Source organism: Hoplias malabaricus, chromosome 17 (assembly GCF_029633855.1).
Source record: "Hoplias malabaricus isolate fHopMal1 chromosome 17, fHopMal1.hap1, whole genome shotgun sequence".
NCBI classification, from domain to species: domain Eukaryota; kingdom Metazoa; phylum Chordata; class Actinopteri; order Characiformes; family Erythrinidae; genus Hoplias; species Hoplias malabaricus.
Window position 1 is genome coordinate 11,978,867 of NC_089816.1, and position 14,856 is coordinate 11,993,722.

At 37.9% G+C, this 14,856-nt stretch overlaps 2 protein-coding genes across 2 annotated transcripts; one reads left to right on the top strand and one right to left on the bottom strand.

Moving 5' to 3' along the window:
* The first annotated feature begins 37 nt into the window (after positions 1-37).
* Positions 38-8,930, top strand: si:ch211-114c17.1 (pre-mRNA-processing factor 39). Its single transcript, XM_066649172.1, has 14 exons — positions 38-104; positions 924-1,162; positions 1,278-1,403; positions 2,248-2,366; positions 2,550-2,717; positions 3,070-3,256; positions 3,420-3,524; positions 4,712-4,924; positions 5,018-5,144; positions 5,575-5,846; positions 6,422-6,606; positions 6,721-6,795; positions 7,045-7,213; positions 7,353-8,930. Exons 1-14 carry the CDS (start codon positions 47-49, stop codon positions 7,425-7,427), a joined length of 2,118 nt encoding a protein of 705 aa, XP_066505269.1. The 5' UTR covers positions 38-46; the 3' UTR covers positions 7,428-8,930.
* Positions 8,931-9,110: 180 nt separating this feature from the next.
* Positions 9,111-13,901, bottom strand: ubxn1 (UBX domain protein 1). The gene is made up of 10 exons (XM_066649173.1): positions 13,826-13,901; positions 12,657-12,719; positions 12,250-12,303; positions 12,048-12,166; positions 11,395-11,470; positions 11,112-11,303; positions 10,952-11,003; positions 10,736-10,858; positions 10,084-10,261; positions 9,111-9,450 (listed from the first exon to the last, which is right to left on the bottom strand). The coding sequence occupies exons 2-10, from the start codon at positions 12,713-12,715 to the stop codon at positions 9,410-9,412; spliced, it is 894 nt and encodes a 297-aa protein (XP_066505270.1). The 5' UTR covers positions 12,716-12,719; positions 13,826-13,901; the 3' UTR covers positions 9,111-9,409.
* Between the last annotated feature and the right edge of the window lie 955 nt (positions 13,902-14,856).

Genomic DNA, 14,856 nt, shown 5'->3' on the forward strand with positions numbered 1-14,856 from the left:
GACGTAATTCTGTCGAACGTTATCTGACGTCATTTGTTATCTAATTATGGCGGCAGGCGGTGCAGAAGAATTCAGCGACAACGGACACTTTACACACGCTTCAGGTTTAACAGATAAATATTTTCTTACAGTTTTAGTTTACTGCACCTCTGTTCGATAAAGTGCATATTTTGTTGTATGTCGCTTGTCTAGTTTGTGGTGTATGTAGAAATAATTCGGGTCTTTCCGGCGAATATTAGTCTTCCGGCTCTACGCCATCTCCAATCCTGTTTGAATGTTCCGTTCCACCTTAACTGGTGCAAATGCTGCCCTATTTAAGGTGGCACTGGAAATTCGAAAAAGATTTTCCAATTCGTCATTTTCTGTAGAACCAGTTTAATTTGCGTACGTAGACGTGTCAAAGCTGAACGAGCCAAATTCTTTATAATTCTGCCTGTCCAAAGGTAACAGGCGGGTGTTATAATTAGTGGACAGTGATAGATTCAAGGGATTTCATAGTTTCTGTGTAAAGTCTTACACTGGAAAAAAAATCAGTGTGGCTTGATATGAATTGCTTTGTTTTAATATACGCACAGGTTGATGTAAAATAGGGCCCAATGAAAACTTTTATTTTCAAACTGGCTATTTCGCCATGGTAACATAGCTAACATTTAAAATATTAGAAAACATGTTAGTTGATATTTGGTCGTGAAAAAAATATATATAATAAAAGGATGCTGGCAGATTTTCATTCCTACAAAGCATTTGTTTGCTTCTACAATTGAGTAGAATTGGGTATGGTTCCACTGGGTGGGAGCATTTAATTATACTGCACATATAATTATATTTGCACATATAATTTGTATAGAAGTAATAAGTGACTTGTGAATAGACTTTTATGTGTTAATGCGGTTGTTTGTATATTTACAATTTCCATATTTCAGAGTTTGAAGCCCCTGAGGTTGCTGACCTTACCCAGGCAGATTTAGGGGCTTTAGAGGACAAAGGTGGAGGCAGAACTGGAATGGCAGACCTATCGGCCACCTATGGTGGCCATCCAGTAGAATGTGAAGAGGAGGAGGGTGATTTTCCAGTAGATTTTGATAGACTGTGGAAAGTGGTGAGCAACAACCCCCAGGATTTCAATGGCTGGACAGATTTATTGCAGTACTGTGAACAAGAGGTAAGGATCATTAATCGTGACACAGTGGAGTTTGTGAAATTAACACTGCACCACAATGTTTAACGAAACTATATTCTACCCCAGATTTACAACCTTTTCATAAACATTGTTGCAGGGTCATATAGCTGCATCTAGACAGGCCCTGAATGCATTCTTGGCCAGATACCCACTATGCTATGGCTACTGGAAGAAGTTTGCTGACTTGGAGAGGCGAGCAGGCCACAACAGCAAAGCTGAGGAAGTATGGAATGTTGTAAAGTGTTTGAAAGACTGAATAATTTAACACACTTAATGGTTAGGATTAGCTTGCTTCAAGATGTACCTGATATAGTTTAGAAAAAATGTATATAATCACAGTTATTTCATTGTCAGCAACCGCTTATCAAGTTCAGGGACGTAGTGGGTCTGGAGCCTACCTGGAATCACTGGGCTCAAGGCAGGGACACACCCTGGACAAGGTGTCAGTCCATCACAGGGAACCACACATTCACACCTAGACAACTTTTGAGTTGCCAGTGTGTGTTTTACTTTTGGACTGTGAGAGGAAACTGTGCAATACTCCTCATAGACATTCTCCTGGAACGGGGATCGAACACACAACCCCAGTTCCCAGGAGCTATGTGACAGCGACACTACCTGTTGCAGCACAGTGCCCATCAGCATCAATATATGTGTACATTTATATACCAATTGGTCAGATCCAAACCTGTGTTGTGTCAAATGTTGACCTCATTCACTCATTGGATATCAGACAGACAGAGGCTATCCAAAACCTGATCCATATTCCAGAATCAGCTTAAACCTAAAGTAAAGAGACACGTCAATGATTCAGATTCCATTCCACATCTTACCATGAAGCCATTGAAACTAAAGTCTGTGAGAAAAAATGTTGTCGTTGTCTGTGTGGTGGCTCTCACTGAAAATTGATGTTTTTTAAAACATTTCACTCCATCTCATTGACGTTTTCAAAAATCTATCTGATTTAGCGGTTGTTTATCTGAATTAGATCAGTGAAAAATGGGCATCAGCCCATCACTACATTTAAAAATTTGCAATATATATTAACTATTGGTTCAATTTTGTAGGTGTGTGTTAAAGGACTAAAAGTTATACCACTCAGTGTGGATTTGTGGATACATTACATCAATCTCTTACTTGGGACACTCAACATGAATTTACCAGAGTCAATACAACGCATTCGAAGGTAACATACATTTTACCTACTTTATTTCTGCAAGATTGGAGCTTCCAATTGAAATTAAAATGAAATAAAATATAATGAATGTAGGAATGCATGTCAGATTGTTTAGACTCTGTGTAGTAGCAGCAATTTATTGGTGAGTGAAAATATATTTTTCAAACACCTCATCACCCCTCTCTTCCCCAGTACATTTGAGGAGGCTTTGAATTCAGCAGGCTGGGATTGGCATTCAGACCGTATGTGGGACCTCTATGCTGAATGGGAGAAAGAACAGGGAAATCTGAATGCCATGACTTCAATCTATGACAGAGCTATGAAAGTGCCCACTCAGCTCTACAGCACCCACTATGAGAAGTATGCACAAAGCATTTTGAACTTAGGGTCTAAGGGGGTTGGTGGCACAGCTGTTCAGTTTTACACACACATAAGATTGCAAACCCGTCTACAGATTTGTGAGAATTTGCTGATACTTCTTCTCACTATCATATCTTGTGATCTTTTTTTCCCTCCTTCATATATAGATGCAGCTGAATTTATCACCCAAAGCCTTATTGGTAAACTGTCAAACACATGCAATTCAGCACAAAATTCAGATCTCCAAAATATCACAATTTGTGTTTTGCTTTCACAGTCCTTAAGAAAATAAATGCAGTGACTGAGACTGTCATGGATAATATGAGATCGATTTTTGTCTCTGTTCTCTCAGGCTGAAGAGTCATTTAACCTCACATGCACTTCATGATGTGTTAAGTCCTGAAGAGTACACAAAACTCCAGGCTGAGTACAAGAACATTCAGAACCAGGCAAAAAAAGAAGGCTCAGATATTACAGCTGGTGAAGAAGAAGAAAGACCACCTGGGGAGGAGGACACTGATGACAGTGCCAAAACCTCGGTAAATAACTTGCAGTTGGCTCTAATAAGACAGTATTACATTACCTGAGAGTAGTGTCTACACATACTCTTCAATGGTATGTGTTTGTTATTGTGTAAGACCACATTAATAACTGCATTGTGAGATAATATATTGTAATAGACATTCATATTTTACTGTGTAGGAAGAGGCAGTGCAGAAGATGCAAGAGCTGCTTCTGGCAAGCAGAGAAGTAGCATACCAGCTGAATGAGTGTGAAGTCAGGAAGAGATGGAACTATGAAGATGGGGTGAGAGTTCACATCGAATTATCATGTCCCTAGAGATGTTGTATTGATATTGATTTAATGTCTGCATACATTTGCTGAAATCCAATCCAGTCTTATGGCCTGAAATGACATGTATATAAACTATATGGATATATAGATGTATGAATACAGATACTGGTATCGGTACCATGTTTATTTACTTGTACTCGTAATCGCAAACAAGACTCCCAAATCCAATACCCTGTGTCTAGTGCACGTTGCTGCGCTAATGAGCAGACAACTCAAAATGTCTGCAATCAGGAATTATTTCACAAGTTCAATAAACCTTAATTTCTGGTTAACACAGCCACACTATGAGGCACGTATAATCCTACTATTATGCTGCTATTATTACTTACGGTAAATTAACATAGGCGACCACAAAGGCATGAGAATGTAAGCAAGACTATAATACGTTTAATTCAAGTGCTTCTGTGAAGGTATTAAATATATATATTAAATATTTTATAGTCTCCTGTTCACTGACTTTTGGGGTATATTTTGTCTGGTATGGTGACCCCCAGTTAGAACACAAGCGCAGAAACTTTCTTTCGCACACAGGGAGAGTGAGTTTGGGGTACTGTCTTTACTGTCCTCGAACAAGGTGGGAGGAAATTTTTTTCTGTTTGCAAGAGCACTTTTTGTTGCCTTGTGGTTTTTCTCAAAGAAAATTATTTTCTTCACTCGCAAATTTAATAAATATTAGATAGATACTTTATTGATCACAGAGGGAAATTCAAATTATTGGTGGTGTAATGTGGGAAAATGCAAAATAAAAAAAAAAAAGAACAATAAAGTTTTTAATTAAACAAATATGCTTTAATTAATAACTACACTCTTACGCAATGCTCATTCTTGTTTAATTCTAAGCAAGTATCGTTATCGGCAAGCACAAAAATACACATACTTGTACTCAGTTGGAAAAAACTGGTATTTAAACAGTTTCATACAGTTTATTTATTAGAAACTGTATGATTACAGATTACAGTTTTAAGTTCTTAATTAAAAATAGTTTTACATATTGATTACATGATTACATGTTGGATTGTTACTGATGTTCAGTGTTACTTATTATCACTGTGTAAAAAAGTGTTTTTGTACCATCATATTGAAGCTTTTTGCCACTGTATACATACACACATTTTAACCATATTCTCTTTCTGTCGCAGATTAAAAGGCCATACTTCCATGTGAAGCCCTTGGACAGGACCCAGCTCAAAGCCTGGCATAGTTATCTGGACTGGGAGATGGCTGAGGCTCAGACAGCACAAGAGCTCCATGAAGGGACACCTGTGGAAGGTGTCGCTGGGCACAAGAGGGTGCTGATCCTGTTTGAGCGCTGCCTCATTGCCTGTGCACTATATGAAGAGTTTTGGGATAAGGTAGGAAAGGAGAGGTTTAGCAGTTAAATAGTTTATTGAGTCTCAGTTGTAGCGCCATATTTATCTCTGTGTGTGTGTGTGTGTGTTTTGTAGTATGTGCATTACCTTGAGCCACGTAGTTTGGAAGAAACACGTTGTGTGTATCGGAGGGCTTGTGAAATTCACCTGCAGTACAAGCACAGTTTCCACTTTCAATGGTCAAATTTTGAGGAGAGACATGGTGAGTAATAACTGTTGTAGGTAAAATGAACAAAATCATCTTTACCAGTTACCAGCTTAAGACTTGTCTAGCACCCTGCAAGTCCTTAGAAATGTGTTAGTTTACAGGTTACAATCAGAATTAGGCTTTATTGGTTTTTGTTTAGCCAAAATGTCAGCTAAAGTCATGATGTTTATTTTGAAAAGAAGGATTTATTTTTTGCTCAATCACATGTAAATGTGGTTTTAGATGATGGCGCAAGTGTTTTTACAAACTTGTGGATGATTGCACACACCCTTCAGGCAACACTTTCATCCCAAAAGTTCATTACAGAGAGGCATTGTTAATAAGCTGAGAATTAAGCATTTGTTACAAACACATTGGCAAGAGTTTGACAAACTTAAAATATTTCATGAATCGTTTTACCACATTTCATTCTTTTTTATTGTAGGTAATTTCTCTGAAGCCCAGCGAATTCTAGAGTCTCTAGAGCAGGTTATGCCTGGGCTGGCTGTGGTACGCCTACGGCGAGCAGGACTAGAGAGAAGAGTGGGGCATCTGGACAAGGCAGAGTCGTTGCTGAGGGAAGCTTTAGAGCAAAACAAAGACAAACCTAATCTTCATGCTTTCTTCTCCATTAAACTGGCCCGCTTCCTTCTTAAACTAGGCAAAAACCCTTCTAGGGCCCGTGCTGTACTACAGGAAGCCATTGAGCTTAGTCCAGTAAGGAATTTAAAATGGAAATTCCATCTCATGAACTGTCAGATTTTATTTGTTGGTTTGACATTTACTTTACTTATTTCTTGTTTGTCTCGTGTTTTTCCGAGAAATTTAAGTCATGTATTGGGTATGAATGCTTCAGAACAAGGTTACTAGTTTAGTTTTCTATCTAATGTTTTTGTTTGATGTGTAGTAATATCTCAACTCACCAAAACTACATTCACATTACAGGCATTACTTATCAATTTTTGGCTCACATCAGATTTGGTTATCTTGATGGTTCACAACTTTCATTGTTGTTTTACTGCACTGCTGGTGCTGGTTTATGACAGCACATATAGCACATGTGTACAGGCAATAGGAAATCCTATCAGACAGTTCATATTCATGTCACGTCCCCATGAATCGGATATGTGTCTGATCTATATCTACATTTCTGCCACATTTAAGGCAAAAACAAATCCGGTTTGAGACACTTAAGCCTGATAATGTAATGTAGCCTAATCATTTCCATTCACATCTGCACTAATTTTAATCAGATTCACCCTGTTGTACTTTTCAACACTGTGTCTGTCCAGGAGAACAGTAAGCTCTATCTGAATCTACTGGAGCTGGAGGTATCGGGGGATTTGCGGGTCAATGGAGGAGGAGTACAGCAGTGTGTGAGCAAAGCTTTGGCTGCACCTCTCTCACCAAAGACCAAAATACTTTTTTCCCAACGAGGCCTAGAGTTCGCTGAGGACTTTGGGACTTCAGTACAAAGGTCAGTCAAAATAGATTATTTAATACAATGCCATATCCTGATCTAAAATGTTTTTTTTTAATTGCAGAATCAGTGAGCACTGTAATTTAGTTCATGACATTTTCTCCTCCTCAGTGTTTTGAGTATCTATGAAGAACACCAGAAATTATTGAATGAGCTTGGTGGGAAAAAGCGAGAAGCAGAGAATGGGTAGGAGGAATAACACACTCACTTCACAATGGAAATTAGTTTCAGTTCACCCTAAAATTACATCATTTGAGAAACAGCAAATAAACAATATTCCTGAGCTAAATATTAGATGGACAAAATCAAACATTTGCTTAATTTCCCAATTCAAAAACCTGAAATCAACAAACTGTCCTGGTCTGCTTTTTACTACATAATAATCAACAAAAATTTGCTGTTGTTTTAGTGTAAGGACTGTTTTTGTTGTTCTAGTGATAATAATGATGACCCTGAGAAAATGAGTAAAATGGATGATGGCTCTGCTGTGGCAGCTCCTGTTCAAGGTGTCCCTCCTATGCCCCCCATGCCTATGACAACACCACCGCCCCCGGTCATGAGTGGAGACATGAGTGGGTATGGAGGCTATAGTAACTGGTATCAGGTAAGTAGATTTTAATATTGATATATATATATCTAATATATATATATATATATATATATATATATATAATTCATTGCAGTGGGTGGATTACTTTATTCTGTATTACAATAATGTAAGATTTTCATTTGTCTTTTTTCAGCAACAGCAATATGGGGGCTATGCAGGTTACCCCAACCCATGGAACCAGTACAGTCAATATTACCCTCCCAGTTAGAGCAGAGAATCATTAACCAGCGCTGAAGGCATCTGGTACTGCTGCAGAGTTTATTTTTAATGCACAGGCCACTCAGGATGTTGGTATAGTCAGACCTAGACTAGGACTTGTTGACTAGTAAGTGGTGCATATAAAGTGCAAGGTGCACTTTCTCACTCACAGGTCAGCTCACATCAGTGCTTTGAAGAATGACTCTTTTCAAATCTGGGTCACACATTAATGACTGCCCTGGCCCTAAACTCTTTTTTTGTGCTTTTTAAATTCTTCTTTTAGATGCCCACCAGCTAAGTGGTTTAAATATTGTCTCTGTATTTTGTATTATGACTATTTTATACATTTTTGAGCCTTACATTTTAAACTACTATTCCAAACATAAACCCGCTCTAATTAATTTATAATTTGCCCACAGGGGGCACTAAATGTGCACAAAACTTTTTTACTTTAAACTGGTATTATTTAAAAGGTACTAATTTGGAATTGCACTGGTCACGGTGATGTTTTCATATAGTAATTTTTTTACCATGCTTTTTTAAAGTGGCTATTCTCTTCAGTTTATCCAATCTTAATCTGTTCATATACTAATATGCCGTTACCATTTTTACTTGATGATGTAACCACAACGAACTGAAAACTGGCTTATTGAATATCTAGGAGAATAATTTTTGTGAAGGGATATGATTAAATGACCTTAGAGATTACTGACCGTCCATGGCCCAGCTTCCCAAATGCATCTTAGCGCTAAGATCATCTTAACTAGTAGAGAACGGTACAATGTGACCCTTGCTCTGCCATTTCACAGTCAACTTTGTGCAATGAAGATTTTTGGTATACCTCACCTATGATTGAAATAATCTAAATTGTAGCATTACCTTTTTAGAGTAACGGTGGACATTGTATACCATGTACACAGTAAAGACCCATTAGTATTTAAAAAGGATATGAGTACAGTCATACATTTTTTAGTCAAGTCCCTCATATTATACATTTCACTGAGCTGATTCACCAATATTACAGTTATTGTTTACTGCAAATGCTTTGGCATTTAACAGTGTAAACTTCTAAATGCCTGTTTCTCTGGTGCTGATTTTTTCATTCATTCATTTACTGTGTGTAACCACTTATCCAGTTCAGGGTTGCGGTGGGTCAGGAGCCTACCTGGAATAACTGTGTGCAAGGCGGGAACACACCCTGGAGGGGGCACCAGTCCTTCACAGGGCGACACACTCTCACATTCACACTTGTAGAGACTTTTGAGTAGCCAATCTAACTACCAATGTGTGTTTTTGGATCGTGGGAGGAAACTAGAGCACCCAGAGGAAACCCACAGGGACATGGAGTGAACATGCTCCTCACAGACTCTCGTCTATTGTGCCACCGTGCCTCCCAGCCCTGATTTTACTTGGACTAAATATGAATTTTCGTAATTAGCCATCACAGAAAATCTTACAGTCTTGGCCTTACAGATTTTGAACTTGGATTATGTTTTCATTTCTAATAGACATGCCATGCATTTATGCACATCAGACTCAATTTCAGGTGTATCTATAAGGTGTTCTATAATTTTATAGCAAATATTTTTTATTTTAATTATTCATTTTCTTCTGTTTTCTGAATAAAGATGTATGTCTGCTTTAATGTACAGCACCAAGGACATAAGTAATAAATTATGTGAAAATATTTTTGTTCCAAATATGGTTTAGTGCCTTTTTATTTATCGATAACAGCCAAAGGCCAGATAAGTTTATTCCAAACATATAAAAAAAATAAAATTAAAAAAAAAAGTATGCAGTGTGAAAATGAAGATGAGAAACAGTGATCTCCTTCAGTTTCTTGTATTCAGTTCACTTTTTTGCTGTCAGTGTTACTGATTTTACTTTAAAGATACCATATAATTTGATATTGATCAATTGAATCAAATCAGTCCAGTGATTAATCCACTTCATGGTCTGCTGATGGAAGAACGAGGATACTCTAGCCCTTCTTCACTTCTTCGTAACCACAAGGACAGCTGAAGGCACCAAACCTAAAAAAAAAAAAAAAAGGATAATCATTAATTTAAAAAGTCATTAATTTAGCAAAAGCCTGCAAGTGTTAATGGACTGAACTTTAGCAGACTCTAGAACCGTTCATATTAAATTGACATGTACATGTAGGCTATCTATGGCCAAATCTGACAAATATCCATCCATCCATTATCTGTAACCGCTTATCCAATTTAGGGTCGCGGGGGGTCCAGAGCCTACCTGGAATCATTGGGCGCAAGGCGGGAATACACCCTGGAGGGGACGCCAGTCCTTCACAGGGCAACACACACACTCACATTCACTCACACCTACGGACACTTTCGAGTCGCCAATCCACCTGCAATGTGTGTTTTTGGACTGTGGGAGGAAACCGGAGCACCCGGAGGAAACCCACGCCGACACAGGGAGAACACACCAACTTCTCACAGACAGTCACTCGGAGCAGGAATCGAACCCACAACCTCCAGGCCCCTGGAGCTGTGTGACTGCGACACTACCTGCTGCGCCACCGTGCCGCCCTGACAAATATATTTATCCTAAATGTATACAGATACTTTGTCAGTGTATTGTTGCATATCTACTATATAAGGGTACCAACAAGGCTTCAGTAAAGCAAATATAATTATTCTTACCTAGTTCACTCAAAGGCTTTTCCATATCGAGGTCTGTGTAGACGCGCCGGGGGTAAGGAGAGAGAAGAGTGAAGTCCTGACTCTCTGAGCTATTCATTTGCACATATACTCTCACTGCTGCCAGAGGCTCCTGTGCTTTAAAAACTGCTGTCAGTGCGGAGCCATCCAAGAGACGCACCTAGTATGAATAGAGAGGTACAATGCTACAAATCCAAGATGACAATTCTTTTAAATATATTCTTAGCCTGATTATTATAATGCACCATTCAATTAGCTTAGAAAACCAATGGTGACTGTACACAAACAACACTCTAGACTCTTACTTCTCATCCGATTTTACAAATACCATTTATTCAAACTGAAGTCCGTAATATTAAAAAAGATGGCAGTCCATAAACTGACAGACTATAACAGTAATTAATGCAACTAAATTCAGATTTCTCTTCTAAACTTAGTCACAGGGTGAGTCACTGCAGAATACAAGTTCTATGTACCACACACATGACATTTCTTGTTATTTAGTTATTGGTGTGTTTTACAAATAAAATACCGCATGTTGAAAGGTAGGAGATTTCTAGTAACAAAATACTGACATTCTTGAAAGAAAGAAAAAAAAGAAATGCTAAAAATGTTGACAGTTGAGGGGCATTACCTGTATCCGACATTCATCATAGTCTTTCTTGGCAGGGGGAGGACCCTGGTTCTCAGGTGGAGACTGTGAAGTGGTTTCAGAAGTAGGAGATGACAGGGATGTACCTGAGGATCCCCCTCCAAACTAGGAAAAGACATGGAAAATAGTGGTTGAAAACAATTTTCATCTTAAGAGTAAGAACACAAAGCAGAGAAAAAACTATCCATAAGCAAATACCTTGCGTGCCCTCTCTTCTCTGTCACGAGCAATCTTTTCTTTGACCCGCTGCCTGAAAAATAACAATAAGTATATGAGAAGAGATAAATATTAATGTAATGGAAAATGTAAATGGAAAATTACAGGTTTTTGTGACTATGTCCTATAGTGCTTGTATTACTTAGCCAGTCTGTCCTCCATTTTCTCTTTCCTACGGTCATCGGCCAGCTTCTTCATTTCATCCTCCTGCAGCTTTTGTCGGATCTGCTGTAGCTCCTGGCCTTGTTTCCTTCTCTGCTTTTCCCTGTCCACCTCCTCCTGCCGTTCCCTCTCTCTCCTCTCCTCCTGTTTCACCCTCATCAACTCTTCAAGTCTGGAGTCAAAGGGAAAATTTATTCTTATCTCATTTAAATGAACAAAACATGTTAACATTCAGCCCTACTCAATGTAGCTGTAATACAAACCTCTTAACTTGTTCTTTCCTTTCCTCTTCTGTCATTGGTCGTCTGCTATCTTCTTCTACCATCTCGTTATCACCAGCTGGTTTTCATGTAAAATGAAAGAAAAAAAAAACCAACAACAGAATACTTTGTAATGTAGTTTTACAAAAATTACAGAAATTAAGCCGTTTTTCAAAATTTTTATTTCACTAATGTGACTTTCCAAACTAACTTTTAGTCAACATTCCTTTTAAAGGAACACTAGGTAAGATTTTATATTTTTATTTCTGGGCTCCCCCAATAGCTGGAGTGTAATTCACATTTACAGCACTGTCCTGAAATCAATTACAGGATGTTCCTATCCTCCTCCAAAAGTTACATAGTGCAGTTTCTGCATTGCTGAGCCTGGAGTAGCAACGAAAAAGGCTCAGTTCTTCCTGTTACAGCTCTGAGAAGAATCACAATGATTTTAAAGCTATATTTTTATTGTAAAATACTACCTAATTTTTCTTTAAAAGACACAACAAAAACATAAAATGGCATGAAACAGAAAAAGGCAGGACATTAAAGCACCATTTAATGCAAAACCAAACTTGGTATAAAGTCACTGAACCAAACTAACAGCAAAAACCCCTAACAACAATGAAACGCTTTAGAACAAGGGGAAAAGGTCATACATTCAGTGGGCTCTGTAGCAGGCAGGGATGGGCTCTGTTGCTCTGATGAGTCTAGAACATTCCCTGCTGGTGGAACATAGGGTTCATCTATGTCTGGATCATTCTCATGTTCCATTAGCCTGTAAATGAAATCAGTAAGAACTAAACCAAACTTGCCTGCAATGTTACTGGCACTTACTTTCAGTCAAATAACTGGACTTACCAGTCCATAGCTCTCTCTATGCCTTGGTTGCCAGTATGTGCAACAGCTTTCTCCCTTTGGGGAATAAACATATCAGTGTATTTGGTCATGATTATTCAGAAAAAATACAGTTAGGAGAAAGGGCATATAAAAAAAAGTTTGAAAGCAGTCCCAAAATTAAAAGATGTGGGCTCCTTCAACAAGTAAATAATCCAGCTACATTAAAAAATGTATATTACAGATTTGCAATGTCTTTAAGGGCTGGGGCTAGGTTCATAAAATAACAAATCATTAATATGTCAGAAAATTTGTTTGGTCGATGCAGAAATGTGGCAATTATTTCTTATTTAACAAACAGCATTTTGTTCAGAGTTTCACAAACCAGACACCTGTGATAATTTCTGCTGAAACATAAAAATATTACTTACGCTCTGTTCCTGTCAAAGCCCATCTCCAACAGGCTTTCTAATGTCGTGCACTCTGCCATGGTGCTGAAAATATTTTTTAAGAAAATGCAGTCATATGTACTGAGCCCTGATGGTGACATTTCTTGAAAGTGAATAAAGGCATGCAAATGACATGAAGTACCCTCTAATCATTGACTAAATATCTACAATCTCTGTTCATCAGAACGTCATATTTCTAAAAATAATATCCACTATTGCCTTAAAAGTGTAACACATTCTCATTCATTCCATACATGCAGATCTATGCAGTTAGTCCCTGCCTCTTTCTCCATCTACTCCTCCACCACTGGCCTGAAGCTGACGTGATTGGTTTGTTAGGTTTATTATGTAAGAAACGCTGGGGGTCTGAGTCTGCCCGTTTGGAATGCTGCAGTTTCAAAGCAGAAAGGCTCAGCCGTGCTTGTTTTTACGCATGATCCCACAAACCGCGTGTCGTTACTTTGAATAAAGATCTCTGAACTTGGGTAGAGATTCTGGCACCTGCTAAATATCATTTTTATTTGTATCGCAACTGTTTAATCTTCGTGCTATTTAATCATTTACCATTATTCTTAGGTTTTATAACTAGCAAATAAAATGTAGCTAATTATATTAGATCGAGCCAGCAATATACACATTTTTGCCTTGCTAGGCGGCTAACCAAAAAGCTAACGTTAATGTTGAAGGAGGCTTGAGGGAAAATGTGTTGAAGAATATCCTTTTTTCTGGCCAATCTGTCACCAAGTAATTGAAAAGAAGCAAAACAGTAGCAGCTCTTTAGGTTTACATTAAGCGTACATTCTGTAAGACGCTGAACTTGACTTCTTATATGAACCTTGTGTTCCACCTTAAATGCTGCAGCAAAAGCACTATGGGATGTCAGCATTGTAGTGTATATGCTGCAGCATTTAAGGAGGACTGGAAATTTCGATAAAGAAGCCAACTTCAGCCCCATAGATTCTGCGCTGTCAACATGGACTTCGGCTAACAGCTAGGTGGTTTTAACGTAACCATAATTTATATTTATGAAATTCTGCATGAGAGAAAGATAAAAATGTATAGGCGCGGACCACATGGGTACTGTATGTAATAAAACTCTCTGGCTCATTTTAAAGATACCTTTATCAATGATGATCATAACATACACTTACAAATCAGGGCTCCACTGTCTCCAGTCCACACTCCTCTACGGTGGCTACAGCTGGACAATTCTAGAAAAACAAGGTAAACAAATTGAAGCACATTTGTGGCTCAATCCCAATCGACACTATGATCCCTGCATAGTACACTATTTACTTAGGCCACGAATCTATGGTTTATACGCCCAAATAAATAATGTCCTGATTGTTGAACTGTGAGTGAGCGGTTTCTGTAATTTATGACTTACATAATGCACAACATATAGAGTAGGGGGCCATGAGATAGGTTTGTCCCAATTCTTTTACACATTACTAGCTAAGATTTAAAATTATTTGTTTCATTTCATGCCATAAGGAACATAGAGCATAAACTTAAATATGTAAGGTTTGATGTTTCTCCTTTATTTTCTTTTGATCTGTTTATATACATTTTCCCCGGTTCTAGTCATTTTCCATAGTCTTCATGTATTTTTTACAGTATAACCACAGTTATATAGAGCAGAATGTATGGAAAGATCAAATTTAATGTAAATATAATTTTAAACATATCTGTATATATTGATACATTTCATTATTCTCAATTTGTATCAGATATTTGAATTCCAAAACATTACTAGTATGTGAGTAAAACCTGCTTAACTGTTGCATATAACATAAATAATTATAGTTGTTATATAAGTATAAAATTTTGCATTTTGTTATTGTATTATTGTAAATTAAGCATTTATGAAATTAATCAAGTATTAGTTATTTGACTTCATACTGGACCAGTAGTTGAATATGTGGATGCTGACTTTGCCAGGGGTCAAAGTGTCTAAACTTGTAATTGTTTTATTGTTGTGTTCAAGGAAGAGCAGAATAAAAAGTGGGTAAAGGTCGCTTTAACTGAAAGAAATTATATTGCATTTGAGTCAAAATAACCCCTTCCCACAAAGTACTGCTAGTGTTGTTCAACTGTCTAAAAGCTGGCCCTGTAAGCACATAAGTACTCTTTCCCGCTCTCTCTCTCTCTTTCTCTCTCTCTCTCTCTTTCTCTCTCTCTC